This window comes from Artemia franciscana, chromosome 7, assembly GCF_032884065.1.
Source record: "Artemia franciscana chromosome 7, ASM3288406v1, whole genome shotgun sequence".
Lineage (NCBI taxonomy): Eukaryota > Metazoa > Arthropoda > Branchiopoda > Anostraca > Artemiidae > Artemia > Artemia franciscana.
In genome coordinates this window covers 4,580,745-4,608,419 of record NC_088869.1, presented here as the reverse complement: position 1 = coordinate 4,608,419, position 27,675 = coordinate 4,580,745, and the positions used below count along the sequence as shown (strand labels likewise).

Sequence of the window (27,675 nt, the reverse complement as noted above, 5' to 3'; positions counted from 1 at the left end):
GCTGATTTTCCCGAAGTCAACGGGTCAAAATTCTGAGATAGCCATTTTATTGAGCGTAGTCGAAAAACCTTATAACTATGTCTTTGGGGAAGACTTACTCCCCCCATAGTCCCCGTGGGAGGGGTTACAAGTTCAAAACTTTGACCAGTGCTTACATATAGTAATGGTTATTGGGAAGTGTACAGGCGTTTTCAGGAGGATTTTTTGGTTGGAGGCAGGGGTTGAGAAGAGGGGGATATGCTGGGGGAACTTTCCATTGAGGAATCCGTCATGGGGGAAGAAAATTTCCATGAAGGGAACGCAGGATTTACTAGCATTACTTAAAAAAAAACAATGAAAAAATAAATATGAAAAAGTTTTTTTTCAGCTGGAAGTAAGCAGCAGCATTAAAAACTAAAACGAACAGAAATTATTACGCATATGAGGGGCTCACCTCCTCCTAATATTTCGCTCTTTACGCTAAATATTTTTAGTAATTTCAACTATTTATTCTGCGGCTTTTGTGATTCAGGGGTCATTCTTAATGAATTGGGACAAAATTTAAGCTTTAGTGTAAAGAGCGAGGTACTGACGAGGGCGAACCCCTCATATATGTAATAAAAACATGAGAATACAAAAGCTCTTTACGTAAGCTAATTTATAAGTTAAGTATATCTTCTACTTATAACAAGATTCGTAAAAAATTAAAAGTTCTAGTTGCCTTTTTAATTAACCGAAAATTGGAGGGCAACTAGGCTTCCTCCCCCGCTCTTTTTTTCTTAAAATCATTCGATCAAAATTATGAGAAAGCCATTTAGCCAAAAAAAATAAAGATACAAATTTCGTTTTAATTGTTCCTCTGCGGAGAGCCAAAATCAAAACATGCATTGATTCAAAAACATTCAGAAATTAAATAAAAAAAAACAATTTTTTTTAAATGAAAGTAAGGAGCGACATTAAAACTTAAAACGAACAGAAATTACTCCGTATATGAAAGAGGCTTTTCCTTCTCAACGCCCCGCTCTTTACGCTAAAGTTTTTTACTGTTTTAAAATGTAGAGCTAAGAGAAAGAGTCAAACTTTAGCATAAAGAGCGGGGCGTTGAGAAGGAAAATCCTCTTTCATATACGATGTAATTTCTGTTCGTTTTAAGTTTTAATGTCGCTCCTTACTTTCATTTAAAAAAAAAAAAGTTTTTATATTTAATGTACACATAGAGGCTGGAGTCTATTATGGAAATGGACAAGTGAAAACATAGCTTATTTTGAATGCATTCATCCCAACCCCTCCTCCCCACCTCCCAATATAAACCCATTTATATCATTTATTTGCTTGGCCCCTTCTGTATCTAAACTGGATAATAAAAGTCAGACACTTATTTTATTTATTTATCTTTATTTGAAAAAAAATTTATTTATATAGACTCAGCTACCCAGGTATTATGATTGTTTTCTTTTTTATGCCTTGAAAATCTGCAAAAAGTGTTTACTATCTCAAAAACTGAAAATATATCTCCGGGGTCATCGTTGAGTTCATAATTTTACCAAAAAAAAACACGTATTTTTCCTAAAACGTTTCATAGCTACACATTGCAATAATATGATTATATTCAAAGAAAGATTACCTCCAGATGCGCTACATGTTAAAATCAAGGTGCTGTGAACTTCTAGTGGGCCAGCCACTAGCCCGAGAACTCTTTCCTGTCCGTCAATAATGGTGACTGCCTTTGGTGGCACTAAAATACAAAAGTAAAGTCAAATTTCTTATCAGTAAGTAAACCAATAACCTTTTGTAAATAGAAGATGGCAATAATATGGCCTCATAGCTAACAAATAGGGTAAACTCTAGCAATTTATTGTAAGCTTATTACAATATGGTGTGGGTATTTCACTATTATTTCATTTGATTTTAGAACGTTTTCTTCGGTAGAAGAGTCAACAGCTGAAAACCCTGAGTGAAGGAGTGAGACCAACTGTATTTTTCTGTATTTTTTCAGTATTCAACTATGGTTTCTAGGAATATACCGCTCCTATTTAACACCAAGAACGATTTTGACAAAACTATAAATGCAATATATATTCATACTATAAATTCAATATAAATTCAATACTATAAATTCAAAACTATAATTTCATTTGATTTTAAAACGTTCTCTTTGCTAGAAGAGTCATCAGTTGAAAACCCTGAGCCAACTGTATTTTTCTGTATTTTTTTCTGCATTAAACTATAGTTTCTAAGAATATACTGCTCCTATTTAACACCAACAACGATTTTGACAAAACTATAAATTGCATATTTATTCATACTATAAATTCAATACTATAAATTCAATACTATAATTTCATTTGATTGTAGAACGTTCTCTTCGGTAGAAGAGTCAACAGTTGAAAACCCTGAGTGAAGGATTGAGACAAACTGTATTTTTCTGTATTTTTTCCTGTATTCTACTATATTTTCTAAGAATATACTGCTCCTATTTAACACCAACAATGATTTTGACAAAACTATAAATGCAATATATATTCATGCTACAAATTGAATATAAATTCAGTATAAATTCAATACTATAAATTCAAAACTATAATTTCATTTGATTTTAGAACGTTCTCTTTCAAACAGTCCGTGGTAACGAACTGTAGTAAGGAGCGACCCGGCTCAATAGCAACCAAAACTAAAAAAATGGAATTTTTATGCTAATAGCTACATCAAAAGAATCGCATTTTAATGCTGATTTTAAATATATAAGTTTAATCAAGTTTAGTTTTACCCATCAAAAGTTACGAGCCTGAGAGGTTTTTTACTGTTTTAAAAAGTAAAATTGAGAGAAAGAGTCAAACTTTAGCAAAAAGAGCGGGGCGTTGATGAGGAAGCAGCCCCTTTCATACACGAAGTAATTTCTGTTCGTTTTAAGTTTTAATGCCACTCCGTACTTTCCGTTAAAAAAAAAACTTGTTTTTTTTTATTTAATAGGTAGAAGAGTCAACAGTTGAAAACCCTGAGTGAAAGAGTGAGACTGACTGTATTTTTCTGTATTTTTCTCTGTATTCAACTATATTTTCTAAGGATATACTGCTCCCATTTAACACCAACAACCACTTTGACAAAACTTCTCTCTGGGAAAACTATGATTGGGAAATAAACTAGAAAAACTACTGATAAAAGATATTTTTTTTAAACTGACAATTTTCATGAACGGTAAGTAAAAAGATACCCTTACCAAAACGTACCAAAGTCTAAAACAACGAAAACAATATATTGGTAAAAAATTTGCTCTTAATTAGAAACTGAGGTAGTTACCTTTTAAATAAATGCTTTTAATGGAAAGCAACCAGTTTTGTTGGTGCTTGGAAAGCCTCTTTCTGGCCAAGTCATATATATTCAGCTTCTTGCAATAAGCCTAAAATCTCTGTCACTCTCTCTTTTCTTTCTTTCTCTCTCTCTCTCTCTCTCTCTCCCTCTCCCTCTCTCTCTCTCTCTCTTTCTCTCTCTCTTTCTCTGTCTCTCTCTCTCTGTCCCTCTCTTCTTGTCTTTCTTTCTTCCCCACCTACTCTATCTGTCTCACCATCTTATATGCTTGCTTTATATACCTTGGCTGAATTGTTTAGTAAGTCTTTTGAAGTAGATAACCCGCTCAAGATATAGTCTAATTGTATGTAGATATCTTAGAATTTACTGCTCCAGACGCAATAAAAGCTCATGATGAAAAGCCAACTATGAAGGACGAAGCCTTATAGCGAGTAACATGTGTATGGCTCAACCCACTTTCTAATCTCGAGTTACTTACCTTGAACCACGTTTTGCCCATTGATCATTCATAATAAAGATAACGACACTAATTGAACCTAAAGGTTTGACTTTCATTCTCAAAGTCAAACGTCTTTCCATTCAGAAAAAAAGGAGTTGAGAACAAATCCAATTTTCTTTGGAGGAAACGGATTCTCACGAAATTACGCCCAGGAAAACAGAAAAGAACAAAGAAAATTTTCCATTGGAAAGCCATGAAGCATGTAACACTATCTTTCGAGCTCAGTGAAACCGAAAAGCTGCTAGATTTTCCGGAAACAATAACTTCTGGTTGATCGAGCCAGAAATAATGCTAATTTCGTTTGGCACTTGTCACCCTCTAAGAAAACTAGAGGGTTTTCTTTGATTCTTGACATTGTATACCTCCTCATGTTGGATTTATTACCACTTCAATGTTTCCATACGATTGAATTTAGTTGTTTCTTTCTTAAACTTCAAGTGATAATAAATTTCAAATTCTTTCGATAAACTATTCTTTTTATTTCTAATAAGTGCAATTGAAAGCCCCTTTCTAAAGTTCGGAGCATTTCCCATATATGCAAGAATTCTAGTATAAGGTAAGCTAAATTTATGCAACGTTACCAAGATTGTCAAAAATCGATACGGGACAACAGATTGCTAAAATGTTGTTGATACAAAAGACATTAAAAAGTTACTCTCGCAAATATTCTGTTAATTCCGAACATTGAATTTTAAAAGCCCTCCCCTTAGTGTTTGAGGAACAAAGAGAGAATTAGTAATATCCTCAAAAGCTTTCATCCAATTCACAAGGTGTTGAGTGAAGTTGATTACTCTTCGGAGTTTTCAAATACCTATGAAATTAAATAAGATTTTGCAAAAACGTCCTTAAAATTAACTGCTCTTTGTTGATACTTGAAAATAATTCGTTTGTAATAGGGACTTCAAATACATAAACTTTAACTTGGGATGCATCAAAACATTTTGGTATTCAATGAAAAGTAAAGAATAACCAATTTCGAAAAAAAAAACATTCTAATTATAATGGTGGGTAAAGAGCTATTTAAATCTTCAAAAAGCAGGGGTGAACCCAGACCTGAAAGTTAACAGGGATACATCCCCCCCACTAAAATTTCGGAAATTTGTCCCGTAGGGTTGACGTTCTTACCGATCTTTACACTGTAAATCTTATTCTTATGAAGATAAAAACTGAATGATTTATTCATTTTATAAAATAAATTTAAAACATAACTGTCTTAAAAGCTAATCAAATTCATTATGGGTTTTATTTCCATTCATGTAGATTAATGTATGCACAACAATTAAGTAATGTGAGGCGATCTACATAGGAGAATTTTTGTTTTGTGAAAATGCAGTTGGGAACAATGCCAGGCTGCTACCAAGTAAGCCACGTGCAGTTATAACCTCGGGCTCCTGAGATCGTTGAATTTCATTTAAATCACACAAGTGCTTTTTAAGTGTTTATATCGACGTCTGCGCCTGTGTTGCCACTTATGCCGCATTTCGCGGCATTACGCCGCGATTCTGAGAGAAATGCCGCATAAAATTTTGATCATGCCGCACGCCGCGATTATGCCGCGAAATGGCTTTTTATACCGCATTTGTTCCCGTATGAAAAATTTGTCCAACTTTAAGTTTCTTATCTTTCGCAAATGTCTTTGCTGCATAAAATGGGGATTTCAAAGTTTCGCGGAAGTCGACTACGGACCTTAATTAATGACCCGTCGGTCGGCAGTTTGTCCCCTGGGAGGCCAGTGTGTTCGAAGGGGGTTGAGTTATTTTTGCGGGTTTGACGAAACTTTGACGTTTGAGTTTCTCAGTTCATCTCATGACTTCATGACCTCTGTCAGCTCAGCCCAAGTGTTTTCAAGATAGCAATAAGGACCAGACAGACTTGTCTTATTTCACAAGATTGTCTGATGGTATTGATGGTAAGTAGTAACTATATTTAAGTAGCCTAGGTGTCGTAAGAACCGTTATTAGCTAAAAATGTGGGGGGGGGGAAGTATTTATTGACTGGCTGGTCATTTTTACCGACTGTTTTATGCAGACAAAAACGACTATTATTGAGACAAAACGACTGTGTTGACAAAAATTCGGGTGATTTTAAGAAAAACAACTATTTTCAAGAAGAAACCGACTGTTTTTACGAAAAAATCTACTGTTTCCAAGTAAAAAATTGACTGTTTTCACAAAAAATAGCGGCGCTGCGCGTTGACCCGGCTTCTTTTTAACGACTGGCCGACAAAAATCGAGGGGGGGCACCCCGCCTAGTCGCTATGGCCCTGGATATAATCAGGTCAGAAAGAGTTTATCGAGCCAAAAAGTACTGGCCTTTCGTAGGGGGTAAGCGGCTTCTATGATCTGTTTTCTGTTTACCAAAATGCGTGTTTTAACTAGTTGCCAGTTCGTTACTTCATCATTTCAAAAATCGATTTCACCACATGTTATCAACGAGAGGTGTAGTTCTTACCAAAAGTTCTGAAAGCCCGATTCTCACTAGAAGAGATCATCAAAATCACGATCATGAAACAGCTAAGAAATATAATTTTTTTCGAAATTAGCAATTTCCTTGTTAGCACTTGTCGACTGTGTCCAGCCTTTCTACTCTCCGACGCGGCTGGCTGGACGCAAAATATCTGATAACTGAATGTGCCTCTGTGAAAGTGAGAAAAAAGACCAAAGGTTCTATGGGATCCCAAAAATTCAATATTTAATCCAGACATTGGGTTTTGTCTTCGCTAGATCCAGTCTTCGCCAGACTCCTTGAACATTTTTACTCTTAAAGATATAGAAACAGATTAAGGCCAAATGGCTAATCTTCTGAGAAAACCAAGTTCAGATTTGGATTCAGCATGTGTGTTTACCTCTATAAGTCATATCTATTTTGACGATACCGATCGAAACGATCCTGCCTTTTGCCAATTTTCCGGTTTCGCCAAAATTCCGGAGCTACTTGTCTGGCGAAAAATTGAACTCAGAACCGATTTAGCGTATCTCCTTGAGTCCTTACCCCTATTTCCAACATCTAGTCAACTTCAAATAAAAAATATACGTATAACAAATTATCCGGTTTCAGCTGGATTCCGGACGAAATATATGTCCGGCTAAAAAACAATTGTCATATACGGTTTCGTCATGCCCTCTTACCCCGAAATCGAACATCTTATCAGCTTCAAATAAAACTTTTACTTTCAACTAACATTCCGGTTTTGGCCGGATTCCAGGTGAACAACTTGTCCGGCGAGAAGATGGTTTACATTGCCGTGTTCAGCATGATTTCTTACCCCATAATCAACTATCCTTGTTAGCACTTGTATCCTTCAAAAATCGAAAGAGTGGCCACTGTTGAAGCGAAGCTAGTGACATTTCTCGTTAAGCACAATCTACCCTATTCGCTTTCTGAAGACTTGCTGAAACTTGTGAAAAGTATGCCAGGCCCAGATCTTCTAAGCCAGGCCACTCTTGGTAGAATTAAAGCAACTAATATTGCTTGACAAGCGTTGGCCCCTCATTTTCATGAAAAGCTTCTTGAAAATCTGAAAACGAATCTTTTCTCCGTAGTAATTGACGAGACCACAGATTCCTCTGTAGCCAAACAACTTGCTGTTTGTGTCAGTTTTTGTGACGAAGCAATATATATGCAGGTAGATTTGCTCGCTCTTGTCGAATGCAGCGACGGATCAGCGTCTGGTCTATTCAACCAGCTAGTGAAGGTGATGGATGATGTCAAGAAGGCAGGTGTTCCTCTACAAAACTGGGTCGGATTCTGCTCTGACACAACGAATCCTATGATGGGGATAAACCACTCAGTCAAAACACTTGTTGAAGGGAAATATTCCTGGGTTACAGTTGTGAAATGTATCTGCCATCTGTGTGCCCTAGTTGCAAGTCATGCTTGCAAAAAACTGTCCAAGAGCCATGAAGATCTATGTCGGATTGTGTGCAATCACTTCAGGCACATTGCAAAACGCCAAGATGCATATAGGAAGGAATTTCAAGTCTATACTCAAGTGGAACAGCACAGATTCCTTGCTTTGGCTCCAACACGCTGGTTGTCGTTTCAAAACTGTGCACGCTGTATTCTCAAACAGTGGGATACTCTTACGTTGTACTGGGACTCGTTGGTACTTGATGATCCCTCGCATGCTAATGATCATGTAAGAATGACACTAAACAACCCATACTTGAGGGCTATGATGTTTTTTGTCGAGTACGTGTTGGGAGAGCTGAATGAGTTCAACACCATCTTCCAGTCTGAAAAACCACTATTTCACCTCATGAAAACCCAGGTGGAAAAACTTCTTCGGACATTAGCCATGAACTTTATGAAGCCTTCATATTTTAGAACAGTCAACCCTTTTGACATCAATCCGCATGACGAAGTGAACTATCTTCCCGACGAAAATGTCAATATCGGCTACAAAGGGTACGATTTCCTTGTGGGGCTCAAAACGAGAGAAGTTACCAGTGGCCGTTTTGTAGCGGAAAGTCTCCGAATTCGTCACTCCGCGAGGGATTTCTACGTCGAAGCTGTTCAACAAATTCTTGACCGTTTTCCATTCTGTAAAAACATCTACGACCTGGTACACTTGCTTACCCCAAGCTCTAGTTATGAACTGAAAGTTCCCAGTCTCCGTCAGTTCTTCGACTACTACGATTCTGCGCTTTGGAATAAAGCAAAGCTAGAGCAGGAATGGCGGTCTATACCGAGTGTAGCTCTACCCAGTACTGTCGATCTCCCTGACGTAGATGACATGGACATTGTCGTTTACTGGCGCCACATCTTGGAAACGAAGTCACCAAATGGTAGTCGGATGTTCCCAAATGCTGGGAAAATGGTTCAGTACTTTTTCTCACTCCCTTTCTCAAACGTTATTGCCGAGCGTCTCTTCAGTTTGCTCAAGGAAGTGAAAACTGATAAGCAAAACCGACTGAGTGCAGTGACTCTTTCGGCAACACTGAAAACCAAGTGTGGCCTTAAGCGCAATTCTAAAGGAGGGCTTGACTCGGGCAAGTCAGTGCTAGAGCTAGAACCCGGACTAGTCAAGCGTGTACTCAAAGTGAAGGCTAGTGCCTCTTCTTGTGACTGTAATGTTTTGAATCAAAGCATTGTGTATGGTCTGGCCAAAGATATTGTTTGTGACGCACGTGAACAGTCCGATTCCGATTAATCTTGTCTGTTTGTCTTATATTATTTATCTGAAATTAATCTTGTCTGTTTGTCTTGTATTATTTATCTGAATGTTCCTTCTTGAAGCTTTTGATATTGATTTTCATTAAACATTGATCGAAAAAGGTTGAGATACGAGAATCTAGTTACCCATCAATTATTCTATTGGATAGGCTTGAAGGCCCAAGGGAAAATCGCTTTTAATTTCTTCACTATTCACTTCACATTTATACGGTTTTCCCACCGTGGACTTTCCCTGCTGTGGTACCTCTGCACTTTTCCTTCTGTTGCGTGCTTGAACAAAACGATGAACGACAAATGTGTGTTCACGGACTGAGCTGACCATGCTTACCTTTGACCGCTGAAAAGAATGATAGAAAGCACGTGTTTTCTCAAATTTATGACAGATCTTCACCACACTTCACTTGAAACTGAATCAACATTCATATTAAAGCGAGATTTTTCACCCGTCTCTCTCAAAAATACAAAACACAGCTTTTCCGAGAATTTCGGGCATGCCACGGTTTTTACCGCATTTTGGTGCAAGGATGCCGCGGAAATGCCGCTTTTTGACGAAGCCGGTGCCGCGGAGCGGTGCCGGTCGAGTGGCAACACTGGTCTGCGCCCCTGTTTGTTAATTAGTCATCCATCGTTTGAAAACGGATATAAAAAATAAAAGACTTTCTCAAAAAGAAACAATTGGTTAATAGCAGACCAGGGTTGGTTGATACAAACCTTAGTTGGAATGAGAACATATTAAAATACTTAAGAGGGCAAGATTATGACGAAGCTTCATCTATGAGCGGCCAGTTTCAGGGTTAAGCTTCTATATTTCACGAAAGTTTTCCCCAGGCAGTCTATGTTCATTGTGCAAGCCACTCCTTAAACGTATCCCTGAGTCATATGTACGACATGCCTCTTATAAGAAATTAAATAAAAAAAAAGTTTTTATAAATGAAAGTAAGGAGCAACATTAAAACTGAAAACGAACAGAAATTACTCCGTATATGAAAGGGCTTTTCCTCCTCAACGCGTCACTCTTCACGCTAAAGTTTGACTCTTTCTCTTAACTCTACTTTTTAAAACAGTAAGAAACTTTAGCGTAAAGAGCGGGGTGTTGAGGAGAAGAAGTCCCTTTTATATACGAAGTAATTTGTGTTCGTTTTAAGTTTTAGTGTTGCTCCTTACTTTCATTTAAAAAAACTTGTTTTTTTATTTGATTTCTGGACGTTTTTGAATTAATGCATGTTTTGATCTTGGCTCTCCACACATAAATAATTAAAACGAAATTTGCATATTAATCACTTGTAATTAATCAAAAGATTTTGAGAAAAACGGAGTGAGGGAGGAGGCCTAGTTGCCCTCCAATTTTTGATTACTTAAAAAGGCAACTAGAACTTTTAATTTTTTACAAACGTTTTCATTGGTAAACAATATACGTAACTTACGAATTAACGTACGTAACGAACTTCTATATTCGTATGTTTTTATTGCGTATATGAGGGGGTTCAACCCTCGTCGATACCTCGCTCTTTACAGTAAAGATTAAATTTTGTCCCAATTCCTTAAGAATGACCTCTGAATCACAAAGGCCGTAGAATAAATAGTTGAAATTGCTAAAAATACTTTAGCGTAAAGAGTGAGGTATAACGAAGAGGTAAATCACTCATATGCGCAATAATTTTTGTTCATTTTAAGTTTTAATGCTGCTCCTTACTTTCAGTAGAAAAAACTTTTCATAGTTTTTTTTCATTGTTTTTTTTTCAAATAATGCTAGAAAATCCTGCGCTCCTTCATTGAAATTCTCTTCCCCCATGAGAAGTTCCTCCGTGGAAATATCCTCCCACGTAAGCCCCCTTCTCAACTCTCCCCCCAAAACCCAAAAAATCCCCCTGAAAACGTCTGTACACTTCCCAGTAACCATTACCATATGTAAACACAGGTCAAAGTTAGTAACTTTGACCTGTTGACCGCAGCCCAGCCAACTTGGACTGCGGGGGAGTAAGTCGTCCCTAAAGACATAGTTATTAGGTTTTTCGACTATGGTGAATAAAATGGCTATCTCAGAATTTTGATTTGGTGACTTTTGGGAAAAACTGAGCGTGGGAGGGGGCCTAAGTGCCCTCCAATTTTTTTGGTCACTTAAAAAGGGCACTAGAACTTTTAATTTCCGTTAAAATGAGCCCTCTCGCGAAATTCTGGGACCACTCAGTCGATAAGATCACCTCTTGGGAAAAAAGAAACAAAAAAACAAATAAACACGCATCCGTGATCTGTCTTCTGGCAAAAAATGCGAAATTCAACATTTTTGTAGATAAGAGCTTGAAACTTCTACAATAAGGTTTTCTGATACGTTGAATCTGATGGTGTGATTTTCGTTAAGATTATATGACTTTTAGGGGGTGTTTCCCCCTATATTCTAAAATGAGGCAAATGTTCTCAGGTTCGTAACTTTTGATGGGTAAGTCTAAACTGAACGAAACTTATATATTTAATATACTTATATATATTTCTTTTGACGTAACTATTGGTATAAAATTCCATTTTTTAGAGTTTCGGTTACTATTGAGCCGGTTCGCTACTTACTACAGTTCGTTACCACGAACTGTTTGATTGTAAGAATTTTGCAAAAAGTAATTAATTTTTTTAGAATTTCAGTTAAACGCTCTGCAATTTTCAAACACATTGTTCAAGCAAGTAATCCTATCACAGGGACAAGAAAATAAGATTAAACAAATTTGTGAGACTAGGCGGAGCACTTAAAAACAATGGAATTGGTGCACAAAAAAAAATTGGTGGCGCACTGAAAAGCAATCATCTGTTTAAAGAGATGTTTATTACTATTGATAAGGGTATGAAAGAAATCCAAGAACATCTTGATTCAGATTCTGAATCTTCAAGCAAAACTTATTCCTTACTGTCTGGTAGTGAAATGCAGTTTTGCTGCAGCTGTGGTTACTTTCAGTAAAGTTTTTAGTCTGTCACACAATTTGTCGACATCATTGCAATAAGAAACTGTAGATCTTGTATACTTTTTCAAACACTCTGACGATATTAGGAGCGAAGTTAAAGACATGACAGATAGGAATGAGCTATGACAGATAGATAGGATGACATGGCATAGATAGTTGATGATGATAGATAGTTGATAGCATGAGATGACATAGATAGCATGGCATGAGCATGACAGATAGATAGATAGAGGATGTTTTATCCACTTTTTACTGAAGGGACTGAACTGTGTCAAGATTTTAAAATCAGCATTATAGTGCCCAAATAAGCTCCAAAACAAAAGTATAGGAATGATTACGTAAGAGCTTCAGATGATCCTAAAACGTGTTACCGACTTTCTGTGTTTATATCATTTATGGACCACCTTCTGAAGCAGCTGCTTTCTGCTTCACCAAACCACTTTCTGAAGTCAGCCATTCCTTATGTCATAGAAAGTTGCTGGTGTTACTGCAATACCTATTTCCTCAGCATTGTATTTGCCTCGATGAAGAAGAAACAAATGATATATTGGATACTCTGACTAATTCTTGGTATCTTGATGCAAACAGCTATAGGGAAAGCCTGCAAGATGAGTTGGCTTTGTGGAGGAGAATGTGGATACAGTCGGGAAATGGGGCACCAAAATATTTCATAACGTGCTTACAAGAATATGATAAAGATATTTTCCCCACTCTACATCGATTTTTGAACATCGATCACTACATCTACTTTTAAGTGTTCTTTGTCTACCCATAGTAGAGTGAAATCTTATGCCAGGAATGCCTCAGGTGAGGAGCATCTTAATGAACTGGCCTTATTATCCATACGCAGAGATGTTCCAGTCGATGTAGAAGACGTTTTGAGAAACTAGCCCACTGCAAAAAGTGTCTCAATAAGGAATGTACCTTATATTCTAAGAACTTTATTTTTCCTTTTTAGCCAGTACTATCATCCCTCAGTCAAAATACCCATCCCTCGCCAGAATTTATTGCTGGGTTCTCCCCTGTCAAGAAGTACATCTTTAGGCCCACATTTTCAAATTTTCCGAGTTCCTTATGACTATTTCAGAGAGAATCTATGCACTTACCCTCCATAAATTTGAGAAATATAATTTTACTAAATGTCCAATGTGGGTGGTGAGGGGGAGTTAGGTCCAACCCAATCAGGATTTCTTTTACTTTAGTTATTAGATCTCAACATGACCGTTATTTGGGTTGGATGGACTTGAAGAATTAGTAACTTTGTCCTTCCCTCCAAAAATCTGTGCCTACTAACACTAACATAAGTACCTTTTTAAAAAAATCCCGGATACAAATCCCCCCCCTTAAACGAACACTTAAAACGAACAGAAATTACTCCGTATATGAAATGTGCTATTCCCTCCTCAATGCCCCGTCTTTACGCTAAAGTTTGACTCTTTCTCTCAATCCTACTTTTTAAAACAATAAAAAACTTTGGCGTAAAGAGCGGGCCGTTGAGGAGGGAACAGCCCCTTTCATATACGGAGTAATTTCTGTTCGTTTTAAGTTTTAATATCGCTCCTTACTTTCAGTTAAAAAAAAAACTTGTTTTTTTTTATTTAATTTCTGAACGTTTTTAAATTAAGGCATGTTTTGATTTTGGCTCTTCGCACATGAATTATTAAAACGAAATTTGCATATTAATTTATTTTTATGGCTAAATGGCTTTCTCATAGTTTTGATCGGACGATTTTGAGAAAAAAGGAGTGGTGGAGTAGGCCTAGTTACCATCCAAGTTTTTGGTTATTTAAAAAGGCAACTAGAACTTTTAATTTTTTACGAACATTTGTATTAGTAAAAATATACGTAACTTACAAATTAACTTACGTAACGAACTTCTATATTCGTATGTTTTTTTACATATATGAGGGGGTTCGACCCCTTGTCCATACCTCGATCTTTACACTAAAGCTTAAATTTTGTCCCAATTCCTTAAGAATGACCCTTGAATCACAAAGGCCGTAGAATAAATAGTTGAAATTAATAAAGTTACTTTAGCGTAAAGACCGAGGTATTGAGAGAAGGTGAACCCCTCATATGCATAATATTTTCTGTTCGATTTAAGTTTTAATGCTGCTCCTTACTTTCAGTTGAAAAAAACTTTTTCATGTTTACTTTTTCATTGTTCTTTAAAAAATGCTGAAAAATCCTGCACCCCTTTCATGGAAATTTTCTTCCCCCATGACAAATTTCTCCATAGAAAGATCCCTCCGCATAACCCCCTCCTCTCAAGCCCTCCTCCCAACCAAGAAAAATCCCCTGAAAGCGTCTATACACTTCCCAATAACCATTACTATGTTTAAACACTGGTCAAAGTTTATAACTTGCACTCCCTCCCACGGGGACAGTGTAGGAGTAAGTCGTTTCCAATGACATAGTTATTAGGTTTTTTAACTATGTTGAATAGAATGGCTATCTCAGAATTTTGATCCGGTGACTTTGGGAAAAGATGAGCGTGGGAAGGGGCCTAGGTGCCCTCCAATTTTTTTGGTCACTTAAAAAGGGCACTAGAACTTTTAATTTCCGTTAGAAAGAGCCCTCAAACGACATCATAGGCCAATGGGTCGATACGATCACCCCTGGGGAAAAAAAACAAACAAAAAAACAAACAAATAAACACGCATCCGTGATCTGTCTTGTGGCAAAAAATGCGAAATTCAACATTTTTGTAGATGGAAGCTTGACACTTCTAATATAGGGTTCTCTGATACGCTGAATTTTATGGTGTGATTTTCATTAAGATTTTATGACTTTTAAGGGGTGTTTCCTCCTATTTTCTAAAATAAGGCAAATGTTCTCAGGTTTGTAACTTTTGATGGGTAAGTCTAAACTGAACGAAACTTATATATTTAAAATTAGTATTAAAATTCGATTCTTTTGATGTAACTATTGTTATGAAAATTCCGTTTTTTAGAGTTCTGGTTACTATTGAGCCGGGTCGCTCCTTACTAAAGTTCGCTACCACGAACTGTTTGATAGATATATCAAAATAATCAATATATTATGCTGATTTCAAATATATGAAATAAAAAATAACTTTTTTCGACTGAAAGTAAGGAGCAGCATTAAAAATTTAAACTAACAGAAATTATTGCGCATTTGAGGGGGTTCGTCCCTTCGTCAATACCTCGCTTTTTACACTAGAATTCGAATTTGATTCCAATTATTTGAGAATGACCCCTGAATCACAAAGGCCGCTTAAATATAATAGCCCTTTTGAAAGTACTAAGAAACATTAGCGTAAAGAGCGAGTTATGTTGCTCCTTGCTTTCAGTTGAAAAACTTGAGTTTTTTATTTAATTTCTGATCATTTTTTAAATAAGTCTGGGAAATCCGGCATCCCCTTCATGGAGAATTTTCTTCCACCATGAAAAATACCTCCATGAAAATATCTTACCAAGTGACCCTCTCCCCCCGACCACCCACCTGAAAAGATCTCCCAAAAACGTCTGTAAACTTCCCAATAACCAACACTATATGTAAACAATGGGCATAACCTACAGGCCTTCTCCTGGGGACTCAGGGGGATTAAGTCGTCCTCAATGACAAAGTTACTATATTTTTCGACTATGCTGAACAAAATATCTATCTCAAAATTTTGATTGCGTGACTTAGGGAAAAAATGAGCGTTGGAGGGGACCTAGTTGCCCTCCAATTTTTTGGATCAGTTAAAAAGGTCACTAGAACTTTTAATTTCTGTTCGAATGAGTCCTCTCGCAAAATTTTAGGACCACTGGGTCAATACGCTCACCCGTGGAACAAAAAAATAATCGTATAAACACGCATCTGTGATCTTTCTTCTAGCACGAAATACATAATTCCACATTTTTGCATATAGGAGCTTGAAACATCTACAATAAGGTTCTCTGATACATTGGATTTGATGGTGTGATTTTCATTAAGATTTTACGACTTTAGGGGGTTTTCCCGCTTTTTCGAAAATAAGGCAACTTTTCTCAGGCTCTTAACTTTTGATGAGTATAACTAAACTTGATGAAACTTATATATTTAAAAGCAGCATAGAAATCCAATTTTGTTGATACATCGATTGGTATCAAAATTCTGTTTTTAAGGCACTTGGTATTTACCAAGTGACATATAGCGATCGCAAATTCTGTTGGTCAGTCTGTCGGTCTGTCTGTCCCGGTTTTGCTAGTTTAGGCACTTTCAGAAAAGCTAGGATGATGAAATTTGGCAGGCGTATCAGGAGCCAGACCAGATTAAATTACAAATAGTCGTTTCTCCGATTTGACCATCTGGGAGGAGTAGGGGGACGGTTAATTCGAAAAATTATAAGAAATGAGGTATTTTTAACTTACGAACGGGAGATTGGATCTTGATGAAATTCGATATTTAGAAAAATATTGTTCCTCAGAGCTCTTGTCTTAAATCCCGACCGGATCCGGTAACATTAAGGGGAGTTTGAGGGGTAAACCTAAAATCTTGGAAAACGCGTAGTGTGGAGGGATCGGGATGAAACTTGGTGGGGAAAATAAGCATAAGTACTAGACACGTGATTGAAAAAACCGAAACGGATTCGCTCTCTTTGGGGGCGTTGGGGGGAGGGTTAATTTTTAAAATTATAAAAATAAGGTAATTTTAACTTACGAAGGAGTGATCGGATCTTATTAAAATTTCCTATTTAGAAGAAACCCGTAACTCAAATCTGTTATTTTAAATCTTGACCAGATCCAGTTTCATTGGGAGGAGTTGCGGGGGGGAGCCAGAAATCTTGGAAAACGCTTAACGTTGAAAGATAAGGATGAAACTTGATAGGAAGAATAAGCGCAAATCTAAGATAGGTGGCTGACATAACTGGACTGGATCCACTCTCTTTGGAAGAGTTGAGGAGGGGAGAGGGTAATTCGGAAAAATTAGAAAAAATGAGGTGTTTGTAACTTACGAACGGGTGATCAGATCTTAATAAAATTTGGTATTTAGAAGGATCTTGCGCTACAGAGCTCTTATTTTAAATCTCGACCAGATCCGATGACGTTGGGGGGAGTTGAAGGGGGAAACCAAAATATTCGAAAACGTGAAAATTGAGGTATCTTTATCTTACGAATGGGCGATCGGATCTTAATGAAACTTTAATAATAGAATGATCTTGTGTCTAGGATGATCTATTTTACATTCTAACTGGATCTGGGGCACAGGGGGTTGGAGGGGAAAACAGCTATAATGGAAATCGGAATCTTGGAAAGCGATTAGAGTAGAGAGATCGGAATGAAACTTGATGGGGAGGATAAGTACAAGTTCTAGATACGTGATTGACATAATTGGAACGGATCCACTCTCTTTGGGGGAGTCAGGGGGATTTTCAGTCCTTTGGCGAGTTTGGAGATTCTGGACGTGCTAGGACGATGAAAATTGGTAGGCGTGTCAAGAACCTGCAAAAATTGACTTGATAACAGTACTTTCCCTCATTCGACCATCTGGGGAGCTGGAGGGAGAGGAAAAATTGAAAAAAATGAGGTATTTTGAGCTTACGAATGGGTGATCGTGTCTTAATGAAATTTGATATTTGGAAGGACCTTGTGTCTCAAAGCTCTTATTTTAAATCCCGACCGTATCCGTTGATATTGAGGGAGCTGTAGGGGGAAACGGAAAATCTTGGGAAACGATTAGAGTGGAGTGATCGGGATGAAACTCTGTAGGAAGAATAAGCACACGTCCTAGATACGTGAATTACATAATCGGACAGAATCCGTTCTCACTGGTGGGGGGGGGGGGTAATTCGGAAAAACTAGAAAAATCGAGGTGTTTTTAATTTAAGAACGGGTGACCGGATCTTAATGAAATTTGATATATGGAAGGAACTTATGTCACAGAGCTCTTATTTTAAATCCCGACCAGGTCTGGTGACATTGGAGGAGTTGGAGGGGGAAACCGGAAATCTTGGAAAATGCTTAGAGTGGAAAGATCGGGATCAAACTTGGTAGGCAGAATAATTAAATATCGTAAATATGTAATTGACGTAATCTGACTGGATCCACTCTCTTTAAAGGAGTTAGAGGGGTCCAGTGCTTTGGCTATTTCGGTGCTTCTGGACGTGTTAGGACGATGAAACTATGTAGGCGTGTGAGGGACCTGCAGAAATTGACTCAATAAAGTCACCCCGGTTCGACCATCTGGGGGGCTGAAGGGAGAGAAAAAATCAGAAAAAGAGGTATTTTTAACTTACGAGTGGGTGATCAGATCTTAATGAACTTTAATATTTAGAAGGACCTCGTGTCTCAGAGCTCTTATTTTAAATCCCGACCGGCATTAAGCCTCTGATCTCCCTTTTAAATCAATCTATTGATTCATAGAATTTTGCTAGAGCTCATGCCATATGAGGTCGTGGGTCTTCCGACCTCGCCACAAGTGTCATATGAGCTCTTAGCTCTTGTTTAGAGTTTCGGTTACGATTGAGCCAGGTCGCTCCTTACTTACAGTTCGTTACCAAGAACTTTTCTTTATCATTCATTATTTATTTATGCTTATTTAAATATATTTTTATTTTATTTTTTTACCCAGGGGTGATCTATCGAGCCAATGGTCCTAGAGCATCAGGAGAAGGCTCATTATAAGGGAAAAATAAAATTATAGAGGTCTATTTAAGCGGTCAAAAAGATGTGAGGGCCACTAGCCCCCTTCCAACGCCCCTTTTGTCCCAAAATTTTCTAATCAAAATTTGGAGATAGTTATTTTGTTCAGAATAGTTAAAAGGTCAGATAAGTATACCTTTGGAAACAAAATGACCCCCCACCCCCTCTAAAGTCCCTGTCGAAAGATCTTTAAGTTATAAAATTTTCCCATTTTATAAATATAATGTTTGTTATTGGGATGTGTGCATACATATTTCAGTTGGGGGTGAATTTTCTGCTAGGGGATTTTTGATGGGGAGAATATTGATGAGGAGGGAAGCCTCCGGGGGGATGAGCTTTTCAGGGAAAATTTTTACACTGGGCGAATTTGACAGAATTTCTGTACGAAATTCTTTGTATTTGTCTTACATTCTCTTTGCTGACTCAATTCTACGTGTGGAGATGTTAAGGGTAATTGTTTCGGGTAGATTTTATCCGGGATTGAATTGGCTAGATTTTTTTGTGGGGGAAAATATTTTTCCGTCGAGATACAGCCGGATTTCCCAGCATTATTTAAAAACATATAAGAAATTAAATTAAGAGAAAGATTTTTCAATTCAAAGTAAGGAGCAGGATCAAAACTTGAAATGAAAAGCAATTACTACGTATATGAGGGGGATTGCACCCACCGCAACCCCTCGCTTTTTACGCTAAAGTTAGAATGATGTCCCAATTCCTTAATAACGACTCCTGGAACACGGGGGACGTTTAATTAGGATAGGAAGCTTTTTTAAAAGTGCCAATAATTTTATTCCCTTCTGAATTTTGAGAAGGGGGCATCGCCCTTTATATTCGTAACAATTTCCTAGTAACAATTCGTAACAAGTTTTAACGTTGTACATTTCATTGAGTAAAAAAAAAAAACTTGCTTTATTTTAATTAATCCTATAAGAAGCTAGGCTGTTAACAGGGTATATCGGTATAATTCATAAATACAGGAAGTAAATCCCAATATTTATTAGAAAAGTAAACCAGAAATTCACAATAAATTCACAATAAATTATTAGCAAAAAGTATTTTTTGCTAATGTTTTTGTTAATGTTTTTAGCATTGAGGACGGCTTGGCGGAGGTGTCCTTGGCAGATAATATTGAGAGTGCTGTTGCAAGTAGTAAATGGACCATTATTTCAGATATGATGCCTTCTAGCTTATTTGAAAATTGAACAATTTGAATTCACCGTAGCCTAAAGAATATTTATATGTTAAAAGCATAATAAAACTAGTTGAATCTGTTACGATTTGTTTTTAGTTACTTTCAAATTTAAGAGATGAAACATTTTTGATGAAAGGAATAAATTGGAAAACCGAGACAAATGTCTATATTCCTCTGGATTAACACTATTAGCAATGAAAAGGAAAATTAAAGTATAAATGAAGGAGACACGCCTCACAAAGAGATACTACAAAGAAGGCGTAATTTAAAATAAGATAGTAATATGCTATGGGGATTTAAATACAAAAATTTTAATTTTAAAAGATAATAGAATACCACAAACACAGGATAGTAGGGAAGCAAATTTTGAGTTCATTTTATCGGGATTACTTTCAAAAATTTGTCCACAAAACAAGTTTTGAAAAGAAAAGTAAAGAACTCTATAGCTTCAAAAATGAGCAGAAATAAAGTCAAATAATCTTCCACGTGTAACACAGAAAAAAAAATATTTTGCCCACACAGCTCTTTACTTGGGCGGCACTATTGTGCTGCCTATGATGATAAGAGCTTTGTAATCAGTGGAGACATTCTTATTTTCTTTTTTGTTGACACTGAGCCCAGAAATTCTATTAAACAGACTTTGGTGGAAATAAAAAAAACATCAAAATTAGAAAATCAGAAATATGTATTCAGCGCATTTTCATTCAGTAGAGTCATAATTAGCTATCTTAAAAACTTTTATGGGCAAATATTTCAGCATAAAGAAACATGTCCTGAATAGTCCATGGATGATTATAGGTATCTGAGTCTAAATAGGTACCACCATACTTTTCATATATGTGTAGAGGGACATGACGCTAAAAGCTCAAGTATTAGCCCTCAATCATACAGATTAAAACCCCTTGTGGGTTCCTGATTTCAACCTGGTTTAATGTTTCCTCCTCTCCTTTTACGAAATAAAAAAAAGGAGATAAAGGGGAAGGATTGAAGAGGGCACTGCCTCAAAAGATCCTCACTTTAGACCTTCAATCATAAATATTGAAAATCCTTAAATTAATCTGGTCTCAAGAAGATGTAACATGTCCACCTGTTTTCCACCTGTCTTTGAAAAAGTTAGAGAGAAGGTTGAGACCTAACGGGTCACAAGCCCGGGGGTACCAGTTTGGGCCCGTGAATGTTGTATATCTTAATAAAAATCTTTACATGGCTTTGATTTCCACAAGGTTTATTGTGTTCCTCTTTCTATGGAAGAAACGAGCAGAAAGTGTTGATTAAAAGGGCCAAAAGGCCATCATACAGAATTACCTACAACTCATTCATAACTCTGATTTCAAAAGAGTGTAGTATTTCCTCCTTTTTATCATAAAAATTTATATAAAAGCAAATAAATAAATTTAAAATGTGGAAGAGGGCTGGAAGGGAATTGGAACGGGTATTTTAAGACATTTTGTCGGCCATGGTTAAAATGATCATCTTGGAATTGTGATTTGTGATACCATATCGGGTTAGTGATGCGGTGCAAGCCTTGGACACAGGGGGCTTAGAATAGATGAGTATTGTTTTTTTTATCAACCTTGGCGTCCTAAAAGGAGCACCAGAACTGTCAGTTTGCTCTCAAATAAGCAATTTGTTTAAAACCTACCCAACGTTTCTAGGACTAGGCCTTCAACTAGATGAAGCCGAATAACTAAAAAGAAATTCACGAAGAAAAAAATTGCTCTTTGGTGACAATGATTTAGATGATGAATAATTGGCTGGGTCTAGTTCATTCTGACTGAATTCATCAGGGATTGCAGCTGCAGTAAATATGGCAGCTGCAGCTGCTATTAAAACAATACGTTATTGGTAGCTTGGGTGCCACATGTAATATTTCGCTAATAATCTAAAAAAAAAGAAGCTAATATGCGCATAAAAAGTATTATCTTTTACATTCCAGTTGCTTCAGTAAGCAAGAAAGCTACCCACGAAATTTTGGAAAAAACAAAAGGGGGAATTCAACCAAGTGGGAAATGATTGTAAAATATCCGATGTTTTGGTGTGTTGAGTGTTGTATCATGATCCTATTATTTGTCAGCTAAATTTCCTTTTTCTTTTTGTAAATTTCTTAAATATGACTACATCTAGCTCCTCCTAATTTTGCTGCTGGTGGTGAGTCATCATGTCACAGGTGTCTCAGCCATGCAGTGATGATTCAACTTTTTCTTTCCTTTCTGTTGTTTATTTATTTTACCCAAATATTCTTTGGGTGTCTGCCATTAAGCTTTCAAGTTACAACTGGTAAACTCGTCCCGAGCTTTGTAATGCTCTAGTGCAAAAAGAATATCTTTTTTGTGCTTTTTGTGTTTACTGTATATCGCTTAACCTATTTTCTGGCCAGGATGGTAAATACTATAAGGTTACAATTGGTATAACTAGGAAGAGTTGAAATCCTACTTCTAGTTTTCGTATTCTTCAACAGAAAGAATATCAAGGATTTGCCATATCAGGGTTTAAGAGGGTTCCCCTAGAGGTAGAGTTTCCGTTCGGTTATGCTTGTAATAGGCACCCTCCCTGCTCCAACTCGAATGCCTAGGATGGTATTCACTGGTAGTTTTAAGTTATGCCAAGTCGTGATGTTAACTATTGGGAGTTATTCAAATTCCAAGATTTTTGGGAAGTCTTAGGCTACAGGTATTAGCCTATAACAGTAACCTAAGTTTTTTTTTGTTCTTGTAAACAGGCCTGCCAATTGAGTACTCTGAACGTATCCAAAAGCATGGGCTTATTTATCTCATCCAACGGGGATTATTCCTGTTTTATAATTGACACATATATTTGCAATTATTCTCACGCAGTGCACTCAGAGTACAAACTAACCTTGGACAAAGGACTCTTGCACAAATATAACTTTAGCAATAAGAAGATTTGACGGGGCAGTAGCTTTGCTCTTACTCGAAGCATTTCTGCTATTTTCAAATTTGATCTTTGATATATTTCTTTTCATTTAAGATAAGGTTTAATCATCATAAAATAAACATACAATATTACATTTTACTATTCCCCCAAAGGTTCTTTGGCCTGTAAAGAAAGGGGAAAATAAACGAGTCTCTTACTCAGAGAAGAAAAAAAAATTAAGTAATCACTTACTCACAGAGAGAAGAGCAAAAAGGATAAGAAAAGAAAATATAAATAAAATAAAAACTATAGAAAACAAAACTAAATAGACTAATAGATTGAATATACTAAATTAATTAAGTAGATCAGTAGATAAAATAGACTCCAATCAAATAATAATATTTCAAACTTATTCCATACAACATGACTCGCAATTAAAGGATTAAAATGTGACCTTACACAAGGAGTCAAAGGAACTTGAATGTGATTTTTGTAATTGCAAAGATTATAATTATTCTGATCAGAGATGAAAGATGATGGAACACTTAGGGGATGGAGGAGGTCACCATGAAGCTGAGAAAAAGTAAAACATGCACACGAAAGAATATATAGTGACTCGAGATCAAGTAATGGGATAACTCTAGAACAGGGCTTCTTAAACTATGGGTCGCGACCCCATTCGGGGTCGCGTAGCAAAATTATGGGGTCGCGACTGATAAAAATACAATTTAACAAAAAATGTTTTTTAACTTGTAAAATTATTGTTATAAAGAAAAATAACAATCATCATACATAAATATATCATAAAATCTTCTGGTTCGGAAAGACTGTTTATACCAGCATTTCTATTCCGATCGTTATAATATCTTGTATAAATTTACTTTGAATCAGAGGATGCTATAGAAATTTAAAAAAAGGTAGATTTATTTTTGTCAATCTCTTAAAACCAAAATAATCCTGATAAATATTATCAACAAAATTTCTAACCGTTATTTCGAAGAAACTATATAAACATTTCCTGTTATTTTCATTTAGCCATTGTATGATTGTGAACGAAGTGTATGTTATTCCGAATTAGTCAGTTTAACCCTTTCGCGACCAACGGGACCTTACAGTCCCGGCATGTAAGAGCCATGTCCTTAACAGTTGCTTATTTTCAAATCTCTGTAAGGATACGGATTCCAACAACACAACTTTGTTATTACATGCAGGAGTAAGATGGTTGTCAAGAGGTCGAAGTTTAAAAAGATTATTGTTATTAAAAGACGACATCGAAATATTTTTAACTGAACAAAATGTGAATTTGCTGTTTTTTTTCAAAATGGCTTGTGGCTATCCAAGCTGTGTTATTTGTCAGATATTTTTGCGAAGTTAAGCGATCTTAACTTGTCTCTTCAAGGAAAATTGCGATATATTTACTTCAAACGATAAAATTTAAAGTTTTATTAAAAAGATCAGCATTTGGAAAAGTAGGGTCGAAAAAAATTCGTTCAAAATGCTATCCAGTGTTGACAATTTTGTAATTGAGAAAATTCATCATAAAACTTTTATTGCAAAAACTATTGTAGATCACTTAAAAGTGCTAGAAATACAGTTTCGGACATGTTTTATATCAAATATTGATTTGCAACAAATAGTTTGGATTCAAAAGCTGTTTTGGATTGGCTCAAGTGAGATTGATCATCTGCCACTTAAAGCTCAAGAGGAAATTGCTGAGCTTTCGTGTGACTCAAACTTAAAACTAAAATTCAAAAAAAAGCCCTTGACTGAATTCTGGATCAGAACTAGAACTGAATTTCCCACAATCGCTGATATGGCGTTAAATGTACTTCTGCCTTTCAACACTGCGTATTTAAGTGAAGTTACTTTCTTAGCTTTAACACACATTAAATCCCAATATCGTTCAGCGATAAAAAATGTTGAAGAGGTCTTACGTCCAGCAGTTTCAAACATTACACCAAGGTTTGATTTGTTATGCAATAAAAAACAGGCACATCCATCTCATTAAGTTTTTAACGTAAACTTTAATTTAATATTTACCACGCAACTACTTGGATATATTCGAGAGAATTAAGACGGTTAGAATCCACTTTTGTTTTTGAAACTATAATAAAAACATTTCTATAACATTTTGTGCAAATTTCAATTTTAGATTTTTATATGTTTCAAAACCAATTCATTTTTATATGTTTTCATATGCATATGTATATTGTTACCTAATAAATATATCATACAAAAATATTAATTTATTTTTCTTTTATATTTGTTGGGGTCGTTAAGAAACTCGCAATCATAAATGGGGTCGGGAATTACAAAAGTTTAAGAAGCCCTGCTCTAGAACGATTAGTTTATTTAATGAGGTTTCTAGCTTTATTGTAAATCTTAGAAAGTGGTTTTGACAATGAAGGAATGGTTGACATCCATACTATTGGACAGTGAGAAACGTAAGATTGGATTAAGCAATGAAAAAGGATTTTCAAAATTGATCCAGGGGAAATATGTTTGAGTTTCCTTAAAATACCAAGACTGCTGCATATCTTCATTTTGATCAAATCAATGTGACGTTTGAAAGACAAGTTTTCATCAACAAGAATGCCCAAAAAACCATTATATCGATCTTTAGATCTATGAATTATCCCATTTGGCTGATGAATTTCTGATAACTGGGGATAAATCTGAGAAACATGCAAAAATATCAAAAAACTGGACTTGGAATAACCTAGGGGGAAGATAATTAGCATCAAACCATACAATTACTCTCTCAAACAAATTTTCAAAATTTAATCAAAGCTCAAATTTGCAATTTCTTGAAGTGCCAAGTGTGCTGTCATCAGCAAAACAAACAAGGATATCAGAAGATGGCAAACTATAGTTGGCACTATGGGCAAGGGAAGGTTTAGGATAACAGAGTCTACGGTAATTAATAGGTTTCTGCTTTTTTGCTGCGTAAAAATGATCATTTACATAAAACAAAAATAGCACTGGCCCTAAAACAGATCCCTGAGGGATGCCAAAATTCACTTGTGAGGGTGAACAGAAAAGCGGATCGACATAAATTAACCTATCATTCAAATAAGATTGAAACCAAGAAAAGACATTACACCTAATGCCAAAATGAGACATCTTTGATAGAAGAATTTCATTTAAGGTTTCAATAGTTTTTTTTTTTTGAAAACATTTTTTTTTAACGTGTATTTTCGATTTGATCAGACAGTTCGTGATAGCGAGATGTAAGTAAGGAGCAACCCGGCTCAATAATAAGCCAATCTCCAAAAAACAGAATTCTGGTACCAATGGTTACATCAAAAGGATTGGCTTATTATGTTGATTAAAAATATGTAAGTTTCATTAAATTTGGCCTTACTCATTAAAGGCTACGAGCCAGAGAAAATTTGCCTGATTTTTGAAAATAGGGAGAATCACCCCCTAAAATTAATAGAATCTAAATAAAATCACGCCATCGGAATCAGTGTATCATGAAACCCTACTGTAGAGGTTTTAAGCTCCTGTCTGTAAAAATGAGGAATTTTGTTTTTTTTTCCAGAAGAAATATCACGACTGCAAGTTTATTTATTTTTGTTGTTTTTTTCCTTGTGGGGATCGTATCGACTCAGTTAACCTAGAATATTGTGAGAGGGTTCATTCCAATGTAAAATAAAATTATAATTTCCTTTTTAAGTGATAAAAAGATTGGAGGGCAACTAGGACCCCTCCCCACCTTTATTCCTCAGAAACCGTCCGATCAAAATTTTTAGATAGCCATTTCGTTCAAAGGCCCAATAGCTATGCCTTTGAATCCAAAATATTATAATTGCCATCTTTTCAAGCTGCCATTTTTTTTATAAAGAATACGTTAAATATTCTCACTGATCTTTCAATCGTATTCAATCGTTGGTTTACATCTGTGACGTATTTCCATATATTGACTTATTATATATAATAAGCCAATCACCCCATTTGCTACCTTTTTAAACCGGTATGGGATTTTAAGCAAGTAAGAAAGAACAACAAGTTTTTGAGCTACAAGATTTTTTGAAATTAGTCCCCCTGTTTGTGCAACGGTCCACATTTCCCTGAAAATTAAAGCCTGAAAAAATATAAATGGTGTTTCAAATGAGAAAATGCTTTAAAAAGTGACGAATAATAAATGTGTCTTTGCTCACATTTCTCCTTTTTTGACAATTCTTTATCTCATCTAACTGTACTTTTGTCCATTTTTGTAGAATGAACTCATTTTGAAAAAAAAAGAAAACGCGAGGATAAGTATTGTCAATTGTCAATTTGGAGAAATAAAATATAAAAAAAGAGATACTGAGCTTCAGCTTAGTCATTACTTTGCACCTCTTTGTTTCCCCTGAAAAAAAAAAACTTTAAATTTGAATCTCACTACTTTTCCAAGCCTTGATCTAATAGCAAAAGCCCCCTCTGTCCTTTTTTTGGAGATGAGAGAAAAGACAGAGTTGACGAGAAAAGGTTGTATTTTAAACTGAAAGGAGATGTGATAGGATGGCCAAATGCTCTATAGTGGACCAAGAATTTTGGGTAGGGTCGGTGGGAGGGTGGCTTGCTAGAAATCTGAAGAACTTATTTATTGTTGCTTGATGGCTATTTATAAAACAAAACTGCGTACAAAAAAGGAGAAGCCCCTTCCCTTGGCTTACGACTACTGTTTTGATATACGAAAGGATAGAAACGAAATAATACACGGGGGGGGATAAATCCCGGCTGTCCTGTGCCAAAACAAATATATACATTTCTTAGAAATGTATAAATAAATATATACATAATATAAAATATATACAGTTATAAAAATATATACAAATACAAAACAAATATATACATTTCTTAGAAACTTGAGAAAATGATAAAACAGAGATTTGCCATTTTTGGTACGGAAAAAAAAGATAAATACTGAATCTAGTAAACGTGCTTCAAAATTTTGTTTTCTTCCTGTCCTAGCCACCCATTTTATGCAGAATTAGATTTTAAAGTTCCAATATTCTAATATGTCTGTGCAAGGTTTTGACTGTGGAAAAAAGTGAAATCTGTTTTTACCTCCTGCAGATACGGGTG

General features: G+C 36.0%; 1 protein-coding gene and 1 long non-coding RNA gene across 2 annotated transcripts in view; one reads left to right on the top strand and one right to left on the bottom strand.

Moving 5' to 3' along the window:
- Positions 1 to 27,675, bottom strand: part of LOC136028754 (hemicentin-2-like) — a gene marked incomplete in the record, with an annotated part of 380,916 nt that overhangs the window by 251,676 nt on the left and 101,565 nt on the right. The window contains 1 exon segment of the mRNA XM_065706639.1: positions 1,604 to 1,714. Within this exon segment, the coding sequence (XP_065562711.1) occupies positions 1,604 to 1,714 (111 nt within the window).
- LOC136028756 (uncharacterized) overlaps positions 1 to 27,675 on the top strand; it is a 171,508-nt gene that overhangs the window by 60,876 nt on the left and 82,957 nt on the right. The window lies entirely within an intron of this gene.